Genomic DNA, 14,208 nt, shown 5'->3' on the forward strand with positions numbered 1-14,208 from the left:
CCAACAGAGCACATGCTATTGCTTTCATTCCCTAAGGTACAGAAACCGTCGCTGGCAGAATTTGAGCAACTTGTTGGCATAAATATTGCCCATCAGTTCCTGTACAAGACTGTAACTCTGGTCTCCTGCTGGGGATTTGCTGCCTTCTGCCATGCCATCTCGACAAAATTAGAGCCTACTGTGGAGACACCTTGAAAGTAAAATACTACAGCAGAGAGAAGAGGTTGTGACTACAGAATTCAGATCCATCCATTTCTAAGTCCTTACAGCACAGCTGAGCAATTCCTACAGGGAGGGTGAGCACGTCCGGGTCGTCCCGGGTTCAGAATGCTAGAGCCAGCAGAGACATTCAACATAGGTCCAACTTCATTTGGCCAGAGATTCTGTGGATTCTGATAAATTTGGATTCTGTGGATTCTGATAAAGTTGTGGATTCTGTGGATTCTGATAAATTTGGCCAGAGCTCATCATTCTGCTGAAAATAACAATGGATGAAAATAACCCAAATCATGTTTATGAGTTGAGTAGGCAAATGGAATGTTATAGCCTTTGGTAATGGAGGAGCTTAGGGACAGGAGGCTGAGGTTGCTGTGCCTTCATTCACCCGTGGGGAGTCTTCCCAGTATGTGGGCTTCCTTTTGGTGCCAGGCATAAAGCCACTGAACACAGAACAGTTCACTGATGAAAACCCTCAAGTCTTCTATTCTAGCCTTGACTGTAAGCTCTGTTCCCTGCTGCTCCTCTCTGAGTCCCCTACATGGAGGCAAGCCAAGACAGGGTATTTTCATAATAAAAAGGAGAAGGGAGAGAGGGAGGGAGGGAAGGAAGGAAGGAAGGAGGAAAGAAGAAAGAAAGAGACAAAAGCCAAGGGTGCCATGGTGTCTAACATAAGGCAGAAGTCACACCCTATGGCCCCAGTGCTGTGGTGTCACTTAGAACCTCCCCTGTCCTTCCCCAAGTCTGCCTGCCCTGGTGCTTCTGTAGCTCGAAGTCCTGCTGCATGAGCTTCTTGGCCAAGCTCCTTGTCAACTGGTCCCAGAGGTCCTTCACTGCCCATGGAAATGGTGCCATTGCTTAATCACTAAGCAAAAGCCTCTTCCCATACCAAGGGAGCCACTTCACTGGGCGAGGGAGGGGCTCTGCTATGTTTCAGGAACTGTAGCTAGAGAAAGATGTGTAGAAATGGGACCAGGGCCAAGAGAAAGAAAGATAAATGGGGAAAATGCTAGGGAGTTGGCTTTATTTAGCCTGAAAAAAATCTAGGGAGACGAAGGAGTGGAGGAAACAACACCAAACAGCAATTTTCCAAATAAAACCACCATAATTATAAAGCAGTCTTATAATAGGCCTTCAACAAATATGTGCTGACCTGTTGTCTCTCCAATTCACCGCCCCAGTCCATTACAGAGGATAGCACTAGAGGAAACAGGGATTTCATAACAAAAGAACTTAAATCAAGTTCTTCATGACTACTATCATGACAAGATTAGCTATATTTCTTCCTATGGCTATCTTACAGAAAGTGTCATAAATACAGCTCTATAGTTGGAGAAATCCTGTCCATCAAGGGAGAAGAAGGATGGGTTGGAGGGCCTTGAGAAATGACGAGACTCAGTCTCCACCAGAGCTCTCAGTTGTTTCCACTTCAGCCTCCCTCCCCATATTAGCTCTCTCCCAAAGGGCATCCACATGGCTCTTATGTCCTAGAACTGTAAGAGAACGAACCTCCCCCCTCAAAGTACCTGTGCTGGAGATGCCCTACAGCTGTAAAAGAACCTCCTCCTTACCTAAGCTGGAGGCTCCCTATAGTTTTAAGGAACCCCCCCCCAAGTACCAGTGCTGGAGACACCCTACAGCTGTACAAGAACTCCCCCTCCAAAGTACCTGTGCTGGAGACACCCTACAGTTGTCTCTCCCCCCGCCAAGTATCTGTGCTGGAGATATCCTACAGTTGTAAGAGACACCCCCCCCCCCCTCACTTCGAGTACCTGTGCTGGAGATGCCGGCGATGTTGCTGGGTTCGCTGATCAGATCCTGCATGACGGCCAGAACCCGGAATTCGTACCAGGTGTCCTACAGCCCCCAGGACAAGACCCTGTCAGCCTAGGGACCTGAGACAGCAAATGACCCACTGCTGACCCTCCCCTACCCACCCTGCAACAATCTCTTATGTTACAGTGTACCCAAGGCAGTGGCCTACCAGAAGCGATGAACAGCTCTCAGTTTAAAAAAAAAAAAAAAAAAAAAGCCCTGATCTGTAGCATTTGCCAATTGCCATGGTAAAAATACTCCCAACATGGCAGATTTCAATCTACAACTAGAAGTTCCTGAAAGCAGAGTTGGAAAGAGATGCACACATGGGTTCTCAGGAGGCCCCATGAGCCAATTCTACCACTAAATGAGTGTCCAGGGAAGGAAGACAGAAAGACAGATGAGATTGTCCATATCCAGGAAATAAGCTGCTTCCTCTCTCCAGCTAGAGAGAGATCAAAGTTTAAAGAGGGTCTGCTAAGAAAAAAAAAAATAATGTCTCTTCCTCTGGGGACTCTGAATTGTTAAGGCAGGGGTGCTTCCCTGGACAAAGCTAGAAGACTACCCTTCTGGAAAATTCTTTGCCCAGCCCAAGTTAGACTGCTAGCAGGGAGCTAAGGTAACTGTCTAGTGACATATTCAGGGCTCCTCAGCAGCCCTGCCTGGCCTCGGCTTATGTGGAAAAGCCCTCACAGCAATAAAAGCCCATGTTGCCACACACTGGTCCTGAGTCTGTGGGACCTTGGCTGCCATGACCTGAAGATCCCAGATCTTGGTAGCAGATCTGAGAATAAAGAAATTGGTGTGGGGCGGCAGTACATGGCTGTGCCTCATACACCTGACACGGGTCACTCAAAGCTTCTGGTGACTCCAGAGAGTCATGTCACTTTCAGGATTTGGGAATAGCAGCAGGGAAACCTAGGCACCTCACCTGTGACAGATCCTTGGCAAAGAACTCTCCATCAGTGCCTGGGATGGCACCATCTAACATCTCCCAGTGTTCCCCGACACGGTATTCCATGATGTAGCGGTCAATGGGAAAGCTGTGATTGGCAGGGGGGAGCCAAGACAGGAGCACACCCTGCTGGGTCCGATTGGCTGTGAGGCACCTTGGTGGGGTAACCAGCACCAGGGGTTCTGGAGTTGTGATAGGGAATGCTACAGCACAGAGGGAAGAGAGAGAGAAGGGACATGGTGGTGCTGAGGTCCCTGCTCCCTCAACTCTCTACATGCTGTCTTCTGGCTCAGCACGTGCCCCTCAGAACGTATCACATTCCCATGCATGAGTCATTTCAGGACAAGACTGTCACATAAAAGAGCCCTCCTCACCCAAGGGAAGTGGCCCACATGATCCTACTTTCTGAGCACTTCTAAAAACATAGATGAGGGAATGGAGTTCTTCAAAAGGAAAGGGGGAAAAAAAAAGCTAACAAAGGGGAATCATGGGAGGAAGATGGAAGAATTAAATGTAGTCTTTTAGATAAGATAGTATCTTAAGAAGATACTACAATATGTATCTACTTCTAAAGAAGTAGGAATGCCTTCCCCTAGCTCAGTCTACTCTCAATTGCCTTCTTGGCCCAGGTAGGAAAACAGGGCCAGGGAGGAAAGTTCCAGAGTAGGGGTAAACATCCCAACACTGCTGCACCCCTTGTTGGCAGTAAAGGATCCAGGAACAGGCTAGAGGGGTGCCACTTGTCCACAGCTGCTCTCGAGGTGGGATGGAGCGAGCCACTGGGTCCAGGAAGGAAGAGGTGGCATGACTAGGAGATTCAACGGGGAGAACTGGCCACACACCGGCCACCAAATGAGGCCAAGGGCCAGAGGAAAGAATTGGTAAGAGCACAGAAGGAAGAAGGATTTCCAGGCTGCCCTGTGAAGCCACAGGAAGATACAAACATGTGGCTTAACAAGGAAGGATAAATGCTGAGCCTCTTCCTTAACAGCAATCTGTCCAAAAGTGCTCTGATGTGGGACAAGGCACTATGGTCCAGGCAAACCCCACAGAACAGTATGACAAATCCTTCCTGGGAGAGCAAATGACGTGATTATGTAAAGCACATAGGAAGGTGTCAGGCACGAAGTAATCAGTAAGGTTAGCTGCTAGGACCATCACCACCATTACCATCCTTACCCAGCTCCTCCAGGCAATATCCTCAAGACATCCCGGCCCGGGGCCCTCACCTAAAGTGTTCACAGTGACCACCTCACTGAAGGCGCTCGTTCCCAGCTTGTTCTGGGCCAGGACGCTGAACTGGTATGCTGTCTCAGGCTCCAGGGTGTCCACTAGCAACCAGTTGGGTCCCGGCGGCACTGGCAAAGACAGCCAGTCATGGGGCCCAAACTGTGCCCGCTTCATCCTGGCCAAAAGAAAGAGAGAGGATCGGGGACAAGGGGGTGGGGTGGGTTACAGTGGAGACACAAGAGTACATGCAAGGTCCTCAAGGAGGTGGCAGTGGGCAGACCTGGCCTTCCCAGGTTTTAGGACAGAAAGAGGTAATGACCAAGGTGGGATGACCTACCCAACTTCGGCTGTGCCACATTGCCAGCCGCTGCTGATACCTCCTCTGCTAAGAGGAACCCTTAGGTAGAAGTGACGCCCAAGATTCTGGTCAAACCACCAAGTGCATTCTGGGAGAATCTCACCCTGGTCACAACCCTGAGAGCAGCTCTGCCTTGAGAGAGTCAGGACACACGGAACAAGGCAGGTACCATCATGGGAAGGTGAGGATGAGCAACTCAGCAATGGCAGACCCTATAGGGAAAGAACCCAGGTGACCTCAGCTGCACACCCTCTCCAGGACAGCCAAAAGTGGGATGTCAAGTAACCCAGAGGGCTCACTCTGTCCAACCAGCTTTGAGTCTTCTGAGGAAGTCTAGGGTATATGATAAAAATAACCAGGGGCTTCCCCAGTGAGGACCACAGTCCTTAAGGCCTCAATGGTTAGAACTCACCATCAAGGGGAAGGTCACACTGTGCGTGGAGAACCCTGAAACTAGGAGTGAAGGTTAGGCCTTGTTCTATACTGCCCACCTAACTCTCCGCAGGCACTGAGGCCGGGATCTATAGGTGCAGTGTCCCTGCATCACCACAGGGGGGAGACATCAGCCTAGGAGACTTAGACCCTGGGCAGCTTTCTTCTTGCAGCCCTGAGCTCAAGCTGTAACTTGGCGGACGCCCGCCCACCGGGTTCCCTCTCTGTTTAAAGGCTCACTACCATGAATGCTCAGAAGTTTGAGCCAAGGCAGCAGAAAGCACAGCAAGAAAGAAGCTGGTGCCAAATGTCTGAGTCAGTACTGGGAGAGTCAGGCAATCAAAATGAGAGGGAAGGAGACCTCCCCAAACTTCACAACCACCCGTACCCCCAACCCAGCCCCGGGCACCAAAGCAAGTGAGCAAAGTGTAATAAAGCGGTGCAAATGAGCAGCAGCGTGGAGCAGGACCGCAAGCAGTGAGGGAGACCCCGGTCTAGGCCCAGACCTGCCACTCGGACATCCCCGAAGTTGGCTTGGCCATGCCAAATGCACTTCCCTGAACACACAGCCACCCGGCAGCACCAAGATTCTTGCAGTGGTCCCCTGGCAGGGTTATCAGGAGCACCCCCTTCCCCCAGGCCGCCACTGCTCCCCTCCTCTGGAGGACCAGAGATAAGCGTTGGAGGATGTTCTGGTTGCAACTCAGAGAGCTCTCCATGCTCACCATCCAGATGCAGTGTGTCTCTCCAGAACTCAAAACCCCTCATGTATTCAGGACATAGCCACCAAATCACCATGACGGGAAAGAGGGCAGCTGCCTTTCAAACTCCCTTGCTTTTGAGAAGCATACCAAGGGTTCTCCCTGAATTTCCACCAGTCGCCCTCTGCAGGGATGTTTCCTCCTTCCCAGGCTCTGGTTGAGCCTGACTGGGAATACACACCCAGATGAGGCAGGTCTGAAAAGGAGGAAGTGGGAGGACTCATCCTTCCTGCTCAAGGATGTCCCACGCTGCAGGTGGCCAGTTCCTGGCTCAGGACAGGAATATGTGGGAAGAGAAATCCTTGGGGAATGAGAAGGAGGTCAGCTATGGTTCCTCTCTCTACCTTTTCTGTGCCTCCTGACCTCAGCCTGATTTTATGCATCTTTGAGATCCCTTACCTACCCTGAGGCTCAGGCAAAGATCTCAAATCACTACATCTGGCCAAATTAACAGCAGAGATAGAAACATACTAGAGACACAGGGTCCTACAGAAAATGGAAATGCTGAGGACAAGGCCAGAAGGCAGACACCACTTCAAAGCAGTGTCTTCCCCAGAACCACTGGGGAAGTGACAATAAAAATTAGATTCTACACTTCTGGCTGAGCTGTTTCACAATGACCTTGAAGTCTAGGAGTCTCTTCAGACTCCAGAGGACAGAGGGACCTAAAAGCAGCATGAACGAAGGACACAAAAAGGGGTCGTGAGATAAGCTGAGGAAGAGTTGCAGAGGGCGATGGTCGCTTCAGACAACAACCTGAACTGGCATCCCAAACCTTCCAGGTTGGGAATGCAGAACGCCCAAAATCCCTCAGACAGATACACCCCTCCCCCACAAGACCTAGTCACTGTGTCAACACACCTCGCTGCCTGGAGGTCTAGCAGGCGAAGAACCATACATATCCTTCTCATAACGTCCACCCACCCTAGGGACTGACTGAAGTCGGGGGTTGGGGGGAGGGAGAAGCAGAGAGCAAAGCATGCGGGGGTGACTCACAGAGGTCCGTACCAAACTGAGAATGTCTGCTCGAATCCTCCATCATAGCCTGGCTCCCAGGACACGTTGGCAGTTGTCATGGAGACCTGGACCCGGACACTGCCCGGGGCATGGGGGCTGGTGCCTGGAGACCAAGTGAAGTCCTCTCAGACTGAAATGAACTGGGCCCAGGGAGCTGGGCACCCACAGTGGCACTGCACAGTAGCAAAATGCAGTGCCCCAAATGCAGTGCTCAGGGGCGAGGGATGCTCGGAGGAGCAGACGCCCTGCACGGTCGGGCTGTAGAAGGAAACCCGTCCCCCTGTGCCGTCCAGTCCTTCTAGCAAGACATGGCGTGAGCATCAGGAATATGGCCAAAGGGAATCCAGAACCTTTGTCACCCCAGGCCAAAGTCCTGTGCTCCCCTGGCAAACACAGAGACACTCTCCCTGAAGGTCACAGGCAAAGCCAAAAAGCCCCTGTCCTGTAAAGTTCTCTGGCCTCATGAGATAGCCATATTTCTCCCAAACATCAAAGTGAGAGGCAGCACAACACAACTGTTAAGAACTTCAGCTTGGGTTCGAGTCCTGGATCCAGCACATCAGCGATGCTCGGAGAGGTGTGTGATCCACGCCAGCCTTCGTTTCAAATGGATGTACACTGGGGTCTTACCAGTTCTCACCTCATAGGTTATAAATGATGGGGCACCACTTGGTATAGAGCCTAAAACTGGTGGTAAACGCTGAAAAGTGCTGGTCACTCTTACAACTGGCTGTCAGTCCCCAGAGAGGCAGGCTACAATGGTACAAGTTGAGGTCATAGGGACACACACCTCAGGCAGAAGAAGTGGAATCATAATGCCTGGCATCCCAGGAAATGGGAACGCCAGGAACCTCCATGCCAGGCCCAGCCTATGGAGCTCAGCGCACAGGTCCCCTCCCGGATCCCCCTCATTCCATTCTTCCAGCTCCCCTTCTAGGCCCTAGACACAAACCTCTGAGCAGTTGCTCCTGCCCACACACCTGCCCCATTTCTGCGTGGCAGTGTTGCTGGGGACATTCTGCCAGAAAAAGACCTCCCCGGGACAGGCCCCATGTCACCTTCCCTTAGGCAGGGTGTTACAGAGGGCTAGGGCTACACAGGGCAGGCTCCGGGCTCAGGGGTGGGCTGATTCAGGAAAGATGCCCAGAAAGGGTGGACAGTGCCCAGCACCCAGACCACAGCCCTCCTGCCCACAGCCCCCGTACCAATGACGGTCAGGTGGGTACTGGCAGTGATGCTGGTGACCACGTTGGTGGCGATGCACTCCCACTCCCCGTGGTCCTCCTTACTCAGGGCTCGGAACTGGAGACTCCCGCTGGGCAGGGCATTGTGCTTGCTTCTGCTGGGCTTCCCTACCTTGGCCAAAAAAGGGGGCAAAGAGGAAGGTGGGAGCAGGATGGCAAAGGAGGAACCAGGTCGACAGGGAAGAAGAGAAGCCACCAACACATCAGAAGGCCAAGAACAGGAGAACAGAACCCGAGCACTAGGCCTGCACCCCCACCGCCCCTCCTCCAGAGGGCCCATCACTCTAGAAGTCAGCCCTGCTACTCAGCACCTGGCTCTGTTAGAACAGAGCCACCACAGGTCTTGCCCATCCGCCACACTTCCCAGGAGCTCCAGAACCCAGAGGTACCTTTCTCCACGTGATGACAGGGAAAGGGTCCCCTGCAGCAGCGCAGGGAATGAGCAGCTCCCGGCCAGCCTCCTGCCTATATTCCCAGCCTGGTAGCACCGTAAAATACGGGGGATCCTAGGGAGACCACAGCAAAGCCATGAAGTCGAGGGTTTGGGGTGTCCACTCCCACAGGGGCCTCTCTCAGCCCCAGGCCTCACCTTCAGGACAAGCCGTGCGGGAGCAGACTGGCCCATGGTCCCCAAGGTGTTGTAAGGCACACAGGTGTAAGTGCCAAGAGCCTCCTCTGTGGCCTCCTCAATCCGAATGGAGCCATCCTCCATCAAGGTCCAACCCAGGTTCTGCCGGAGCACAGACAGCAGAGCAGGGAGCAACGGTCAGGGGGCAGAAGCTCAGTCCTGGCTTCCACCAGGCCAGACCTCAGTTGGCAGGCCTGGGCAAAGCACCAGCTAGTCTAGGGCAGGGGCTGTCTACGTGTCCTGGGAGAATGGCAGAAGCTGCACCAGACTGCAGACCCCCCACCGGAAGCAGCTCTGCTTTCCCAGAGTTTTCTGGTGGAGAGTGGAGGGGTCCTGGCAGGGAACTAAACCCTCAGAGGCAGCATCTCAGTGGCAAGAGAGTGTATTTCACTGTGACCCCACATGCGTCCCTCTAGCACCTGCTCAACCTGCAGGGGGCGGCCGTCCTTGTTCCACTTGACCACGGTGGCCGGCGGCTCTGCATCCACAGGGCATCGGATATAGCCGTGAATTCCCACGGGCACGTAGATGACAGGGGGCATGTTGAGGACACGGGCTGGGTCTGCACAAGGTTCGTGTGGGGTGAGAGAGAAGAAAGGCATGAGGGAAGTCGAGGAGTGAGAGATCTTGGCAGGGGGCCAAGACCCCTCACACACCCCCAGGGTCTCATATAGATACCCTATCTCCAAGGAACTGCTATAGATACCCTATCTATCTCCAAGGAACTGCCCGTCACACCCACCCACCCATTCAGTAAACTCTGCATGTGTCCATGGTGCTCACAATAGTGCCAGGTGCCGGGATCGCCATGAGGAACAAGACGGACAAACCCCAGAGGCCACATCAGGCCACCCCAAAGCCTGCTCGGATCCATAACACTCCTCAAATGCTTCTACACATGGGATGAATGGCAGAACAAGCAGAACAAGGACTCTTGATGTCTGTATCTCCAGCCCCTAGACTCCAAACTTGAAGTCAACGCTTGACCACACCCTCCACCAATGGCTCCTTATCCCAAATCTCTCTTGGACGCCCAGCAGCACTCGGTCCACATCCTAAGCCAAAAGAGGAACGTCAGTTCTATGCATGAGGTGTTCAGAGGCATGACCACCGGTGGTTCTTTTCTCTCCTCTCCATTGTGCAAGTTGCCCAGCTCCACACCCCCCCCCCCACAGAGCCTCAGTTTCCCCTCTGTGCAGCTGGAATGCAGACTCAACCTTGGCCACAGAACAGATGAAAGGTTCTCAGGAGAGAAGCAAGAGCAGCACATCCTGTGATGTGGGTGACTCATAATCTTTCGATTCGTCCCATTCCCTCCGAGGACTACCAAGGAGAAAGATCCAGAACTTCCAGTGAGGCAGTGAGGATGAATGAGCTGGTATCTTTTAAGCATTTGGAGCTCTTCAGAGAACAGCATTACATAAATACCAGGCCGAGTTATATATTTAGACATAGCTTCCTACTTTTGTATGTAGAGTTTTTTTTTTTTTTTTCTCCAAGATTTTCAAAGGGTTTATGAATGGGAAATACTCTGAACACTGCTTTTTAGCAGAAATAAAGATCCTTGTCTCACCCACCTGAAAAATCTCACCCCCTGGATTGTCTTTGAAGGCAAGAAGGAGGTAAAAAAGGACAAGCAGGAGTGGGTGAGGGCACCGGGGACAGACAGGGAAACCACATACCCCTCTTGACCGAAAAATGGCCCAGGGCTTCGCCGATGGGGGGCTTCCTCCTGGTTAGATTCATCATTCTTCTAAAGACCACCCCTGTTGGCTTTCTCCCTCTGCCACTGCCACCGTCTTGCCCAAGTGACAAAGCCAGCCAGACAAGACGCTACGACAAGTGGACTCTTCCCTTCCCCCGGCCCTTTCACATCCAGCAAGTCCTATTCAAATAGCTTCCTGACTGGCTTTTTCCTCCTGCAGGTCTGGGTGGGACAGGCCTGATGTCCTGGGTCACATCACATCACTTTTTTGGGGCCTCGAGCCCTTAAAAACTTGAGAATTCCTAATGTAGCGTGCTGAAAGCCTTTTTAGGTTGACGACCATGGAAATGGTGAAATGTTGCCTTTGTCCCCACCGGTAAAATTACTGCATCGAGAAGAAAACAATGAGAACGTGAGGTTAGCAGCTGAGTGGGGCTCAAAGGTCCAGCCAGGCTCTGTCACCCTGGCACCCATTCGACAGGAGACAAGTGCAAACACCCAGAGCTGCAGAATGGCCTCAGAGACCAGCCCCACCTCCTGGGGTCACCAACTGTTCTTCTGCTTGTTCTCAGCTCAAATGCTGATCCAGCCATCTCCAGCCTGTCCTCCTTGTCCCCCTGCTGCTGCACGCCCCTGGGGGTGAGCGGCTCTCCCACACCAGCCCTCCAGTGATGGAGAGCCTGTCACCTCCAGTAACACCCCAGCGTCTTTGTTGTCTGAGTGACAGGGCCATCCACAAACCAAACGGAAGAAATTAATCCTCATTACTCATCCTTCTCTCCCTTTCTCACAATGATCAGCTTGCCAGGGGGTGGGAAAGCATTGACTACGCTGACGGATTCAAGATTAGCAAACTGAATTATTGTGCTTGCACAAAAGCCCTCGATTGTGCTGGCATGAGGAGCAGCTCATCCGTGTGGATCTCTGGCAGCCCTAGAGAAGAGCAAGGAGAAAGCCAGGAGGGAGCCAGGTGTTGGCAGAACTAGATCAAGTCACCCCAGAAGAGGGTCCTGTCCCCTTCACCTCACACACCTATCCACAGTGGGGGAAGGCGGAGAGCTGACAAGAAATCTAACCCTGTGTCAGTGTCACCTCCCTCATATACCTGAGGGAAAAAAGGCACCAGAGACATCTTGCTCACGGTCCAGAGAGAGGTACTGGCTAGCACTGACTGCAAGGACAATTACTCAGGTCTGCCCATCCTTGAATCCAAACCAACTTGGCTGATGGAACGAATCAGCCAACACGTGTAGCAATGCCTGGCCCAAAAAAAGATGCCCGGCAAGTGCTAGTTTCACCTCAATTGACCAGTCCAGGTCTCGCCCTCCTGTTGGGCTATTCCTGCTTCCTGTCATTCCTCTGCCCACGTTCCCTCAAATGACCCTCGCTCTCCTGCTGTCCTCCAGCATCCAGTCCAGCTAATGAGGCCTGTCTCTTCTGGAACCCCCACCATGTGTGGCTCTCCCTCACCCCTACTCACACTGCACAGTTAAGTATGCTGAGGCAGAGGGGGAGCGCCCCAGGCTGTTGCTAGGGACGCAGGTGTACTTCCCCGCATCCTCAGGCTTCACTCGGAAGATGATCAGGGTCCCATCAATCAAGATCCGCACTCTCAACTTCAGGTCGCTGCAAACAAACAAGAAGACAAGGAAGGGTGGGGTTGGCATGGAGGGGAGAAGGTCTTCCAAGAGCCAGCACAGCAAGGCAGCAAGGAGTCCCCTCACCCTGCCAATAAGGCGAGAAGAGCCAGCACTTCCTCACATTCCTGGTCCCTTTCAAGGCCGCTCTGTGCAAACATTGGCCTTGCACCTGGACAGACTGGATCGCCTCTCTGTAAGCTCCCACAGCCCAAGGGCAGCCCATGGCAGCCCCTGCTCAAAGGCCTTGCACCTGGGAGGCCTGGTGGATGAGGACCACCACCGCTCCCCCTGCCCCAGGAGCGGGGGGAGGGGGGAGGGAGGGAGGGGGCAGCATACTTACTTCTGGAAGTAGACGTTTTCATCCTGCCAATACCAGGTGTAGGTGAGGTTGCCGGGATATGCCTCTGCCCGGCAGGTGAGCAGAGCATCCTGGGATATGTTGACAGTGATGTTCTCAGGAGGGGAAACTATGAAGGGAGGCCCTGGGGAAAGAGGAAATAAACATGACCTTACCTGGTGCAGGAGAGAGCAACAGCTCGGGGTCCTCCCAGGAAGTTCTGAGATGACTCAGGAAGGTGTGCCCAGAACTCTGGGAGGGAGCTGGAGGGCAGCACTGGCCCAAGAGGAACAGCATATGCTGGGCAGCTGTCCTAGATATCTTTCTAGCTGCTGCTGTGCTCAGGTCTTACTCTCCTTACAGGTCCAAGATGCAAAAGGTCCTGGGATGTGGTCACAGCGTGCCCCAGCCCCTTGAACCAGCTGCAGACACCTTTTTCGGTGTATGTGTGCCCCTCGCCTCCATGCACACAGCCTCTGTAAATCCTGGCACCCCAAGCCAGCTATCTAACCTCCCTAACACACACACACACATCCCTTCCTGCCCATCCCTCTCTCCAGCAGAACAGAAGCAGGGCACATGCAAGAGGGACAAAGGCCATCTTTTCAATCCAGAGCAAGGAGTCATCTGGCCTCTGAAGGAGCTGAGAGGCTTGTGCTGCTTATCTGCCAGAGGTCAGGAGGGCAGATGTGGAGCGAAGAGCCGGGGGCAAGCAGAGCCAACAGCAGGTGAAATCCCAGCCCTCCCTTGAGCTGGCTTTCCGGACAGTCCACAGCTACCACCTGGCTCTCTCCTGAGAAGGCAGCTCTTCTCCAAGCTGCAGAGGGACCTCTGACCCACACTGCCACTCAACACTCCAAGTCAGAAGAAGGCAGAAAGAACATGTATCTTAGCAGCCCCGGCAGCCTAGACAGCCACCTCCAGCCCTCGCTCTTCCTCCGGCAGGCAGGGGGGGGGAGGCAAAAGGGTGGCCGGGCTCAGCATAAAAGCACAAAGAGACCCCACCTCCCAGATGCTGCCCCCTCTGGGGCACGCTGGGGCCCTAGGCAGGGTGGACCGGCATTTCCCAGGACTGACCAGGCAGACCCTGGCTCTGCCAAATGCCCTCTGTGTTGTTTAAACGTCTGAGGTTTGGACTGAGTTCCTGTCGTTATTTATTGATGCCATCACTAATGGGGTGGGAACCTGAGAGAGGTCCCCTCCCCTGGGGAAGATGGAGGCATGGCAGGACACCATGTGGACAGAAAGAGAAACCCAAAACCCACTCAACATAGTGCCTCCCACCATCCCAGGTGATGGCCATAGCAGGCCACCATGGGGGCTCTGGCTGTGAGCCACACAATACTCAGGAGGAGCCCGACCCCACTACTCATAGGCTGTCCATCTCCCCAGCCACCCCAGCTGGGCCAGCCATGCCTAGGGCAAACCCCTCTACAGCTCAGATGGGCTGGAAGTCCCTGCAAAAGGTCCAGGGCATGAAAAGGAGAGAAACTGCTCTTACCTTGGACAAGCAGATGAGTGGTATGGACAGCCTCTCCCTGGATGCTGTATGCACGACAGGTGTAGGCACCTCTGTCCTCCCTACTGACCGATGTCACTGTCAGGCTGCCATCACTCACCTGGAGCCAAGGAGAGACAGAGCTCAGCACCCACCCTGGGGTCCCACCAGCACCACCCCCAGGTGTAGATGGACCTAGGGCTCATGCATTAGGGGGATATGGAGCCAGGCACTTCGTGTTCCATCTCCCTCCAACCAGACACCAGCCAGGCTGTGTGCTGTGCAGAGTGTTACCAGTCACGTGAAGTGGGAGGCTGCCGTGGAGAGGGAGGAGGCAAAGGAAGGGTGAGCAAGGAGGAAGAAGTACAGCAG

General features: G+C 53.4%; 1 protein-coding gene across 6 annotated transcripts in view; it reads right to left on the reverse strand.

The window, feature by feature from the left end:
- IGSF9B (immunoglobulin superfamily member 9B) overlaps window positions 1–14,208 on the reverse strand; it is a 49,729-nt gene that overhangs the window by 16,678 nt on the left and 18,843 nt on the right. For 5 of the 6 annotated variants that reach the window (XM_059185379.1, XM_059185398.1, XM_059185416.1 and 2 more), the window contains exons 5-15: window positions 13,840–13,957; window positions 12,342–12,483; window positions 11,842–11,987; window positions 9,076–9,218; window positions 8,618–8,758; window positions 8,418–8,534; window positions 7,990–8,140; window positions 6,764–6,887; window positions 4,216–4,391; window positions 2,963–3,189; window positions 1,989–2,073 (exon numbers count right to left, since the gene is read on the reverse strand). In XM_059185379.1, coding sequence (XP_059041362.1) covers window positions 1,989–2,073; window positions 2,963–3,189; window positions 4,216–4,391; window positions 6,764–6,887; window positions 7,990–8,140; window positions 8,418–8,534; window positions 8,618–8,758; window positions 9,076–9,218; window positions 11,842–11,987; window positions 12,342–12,483; window positions 13,840–13,957 — 1,570 coding nt within the window. The remainder of the gene's footprint in view (window positions 1–1,988; window positions 2,074–2,962; window positions 3,190–4,215; window positions 4,392–6,763; window positions 6,888–7,989; window positions 8,141–8,417; window positions 8,535–8,617; window positions 8,759–9,075; window positions 9,219–11,841; window positions 11,988–12,341; window positions 12,484–13,839; window positions 13,958–14,208) is intronic. The other variant, XM_059185390.1, reaches the window with a different exon arrangement.

The sequence above is a fragment of the Mustela lutreola genome, chromosome 1, assembly GCF_030435805.1.
Source record: "Mustela lutreola isolate mMusLut2 chromosome 1, mMusLut2.pri, whole genome shotgun sequence".
Lineage (NCBI taxonomy): Eukaryota > Metazoa > Chordata > Mammalia > Carnivora > Mustelidae > Mustela > Mustela lutreola.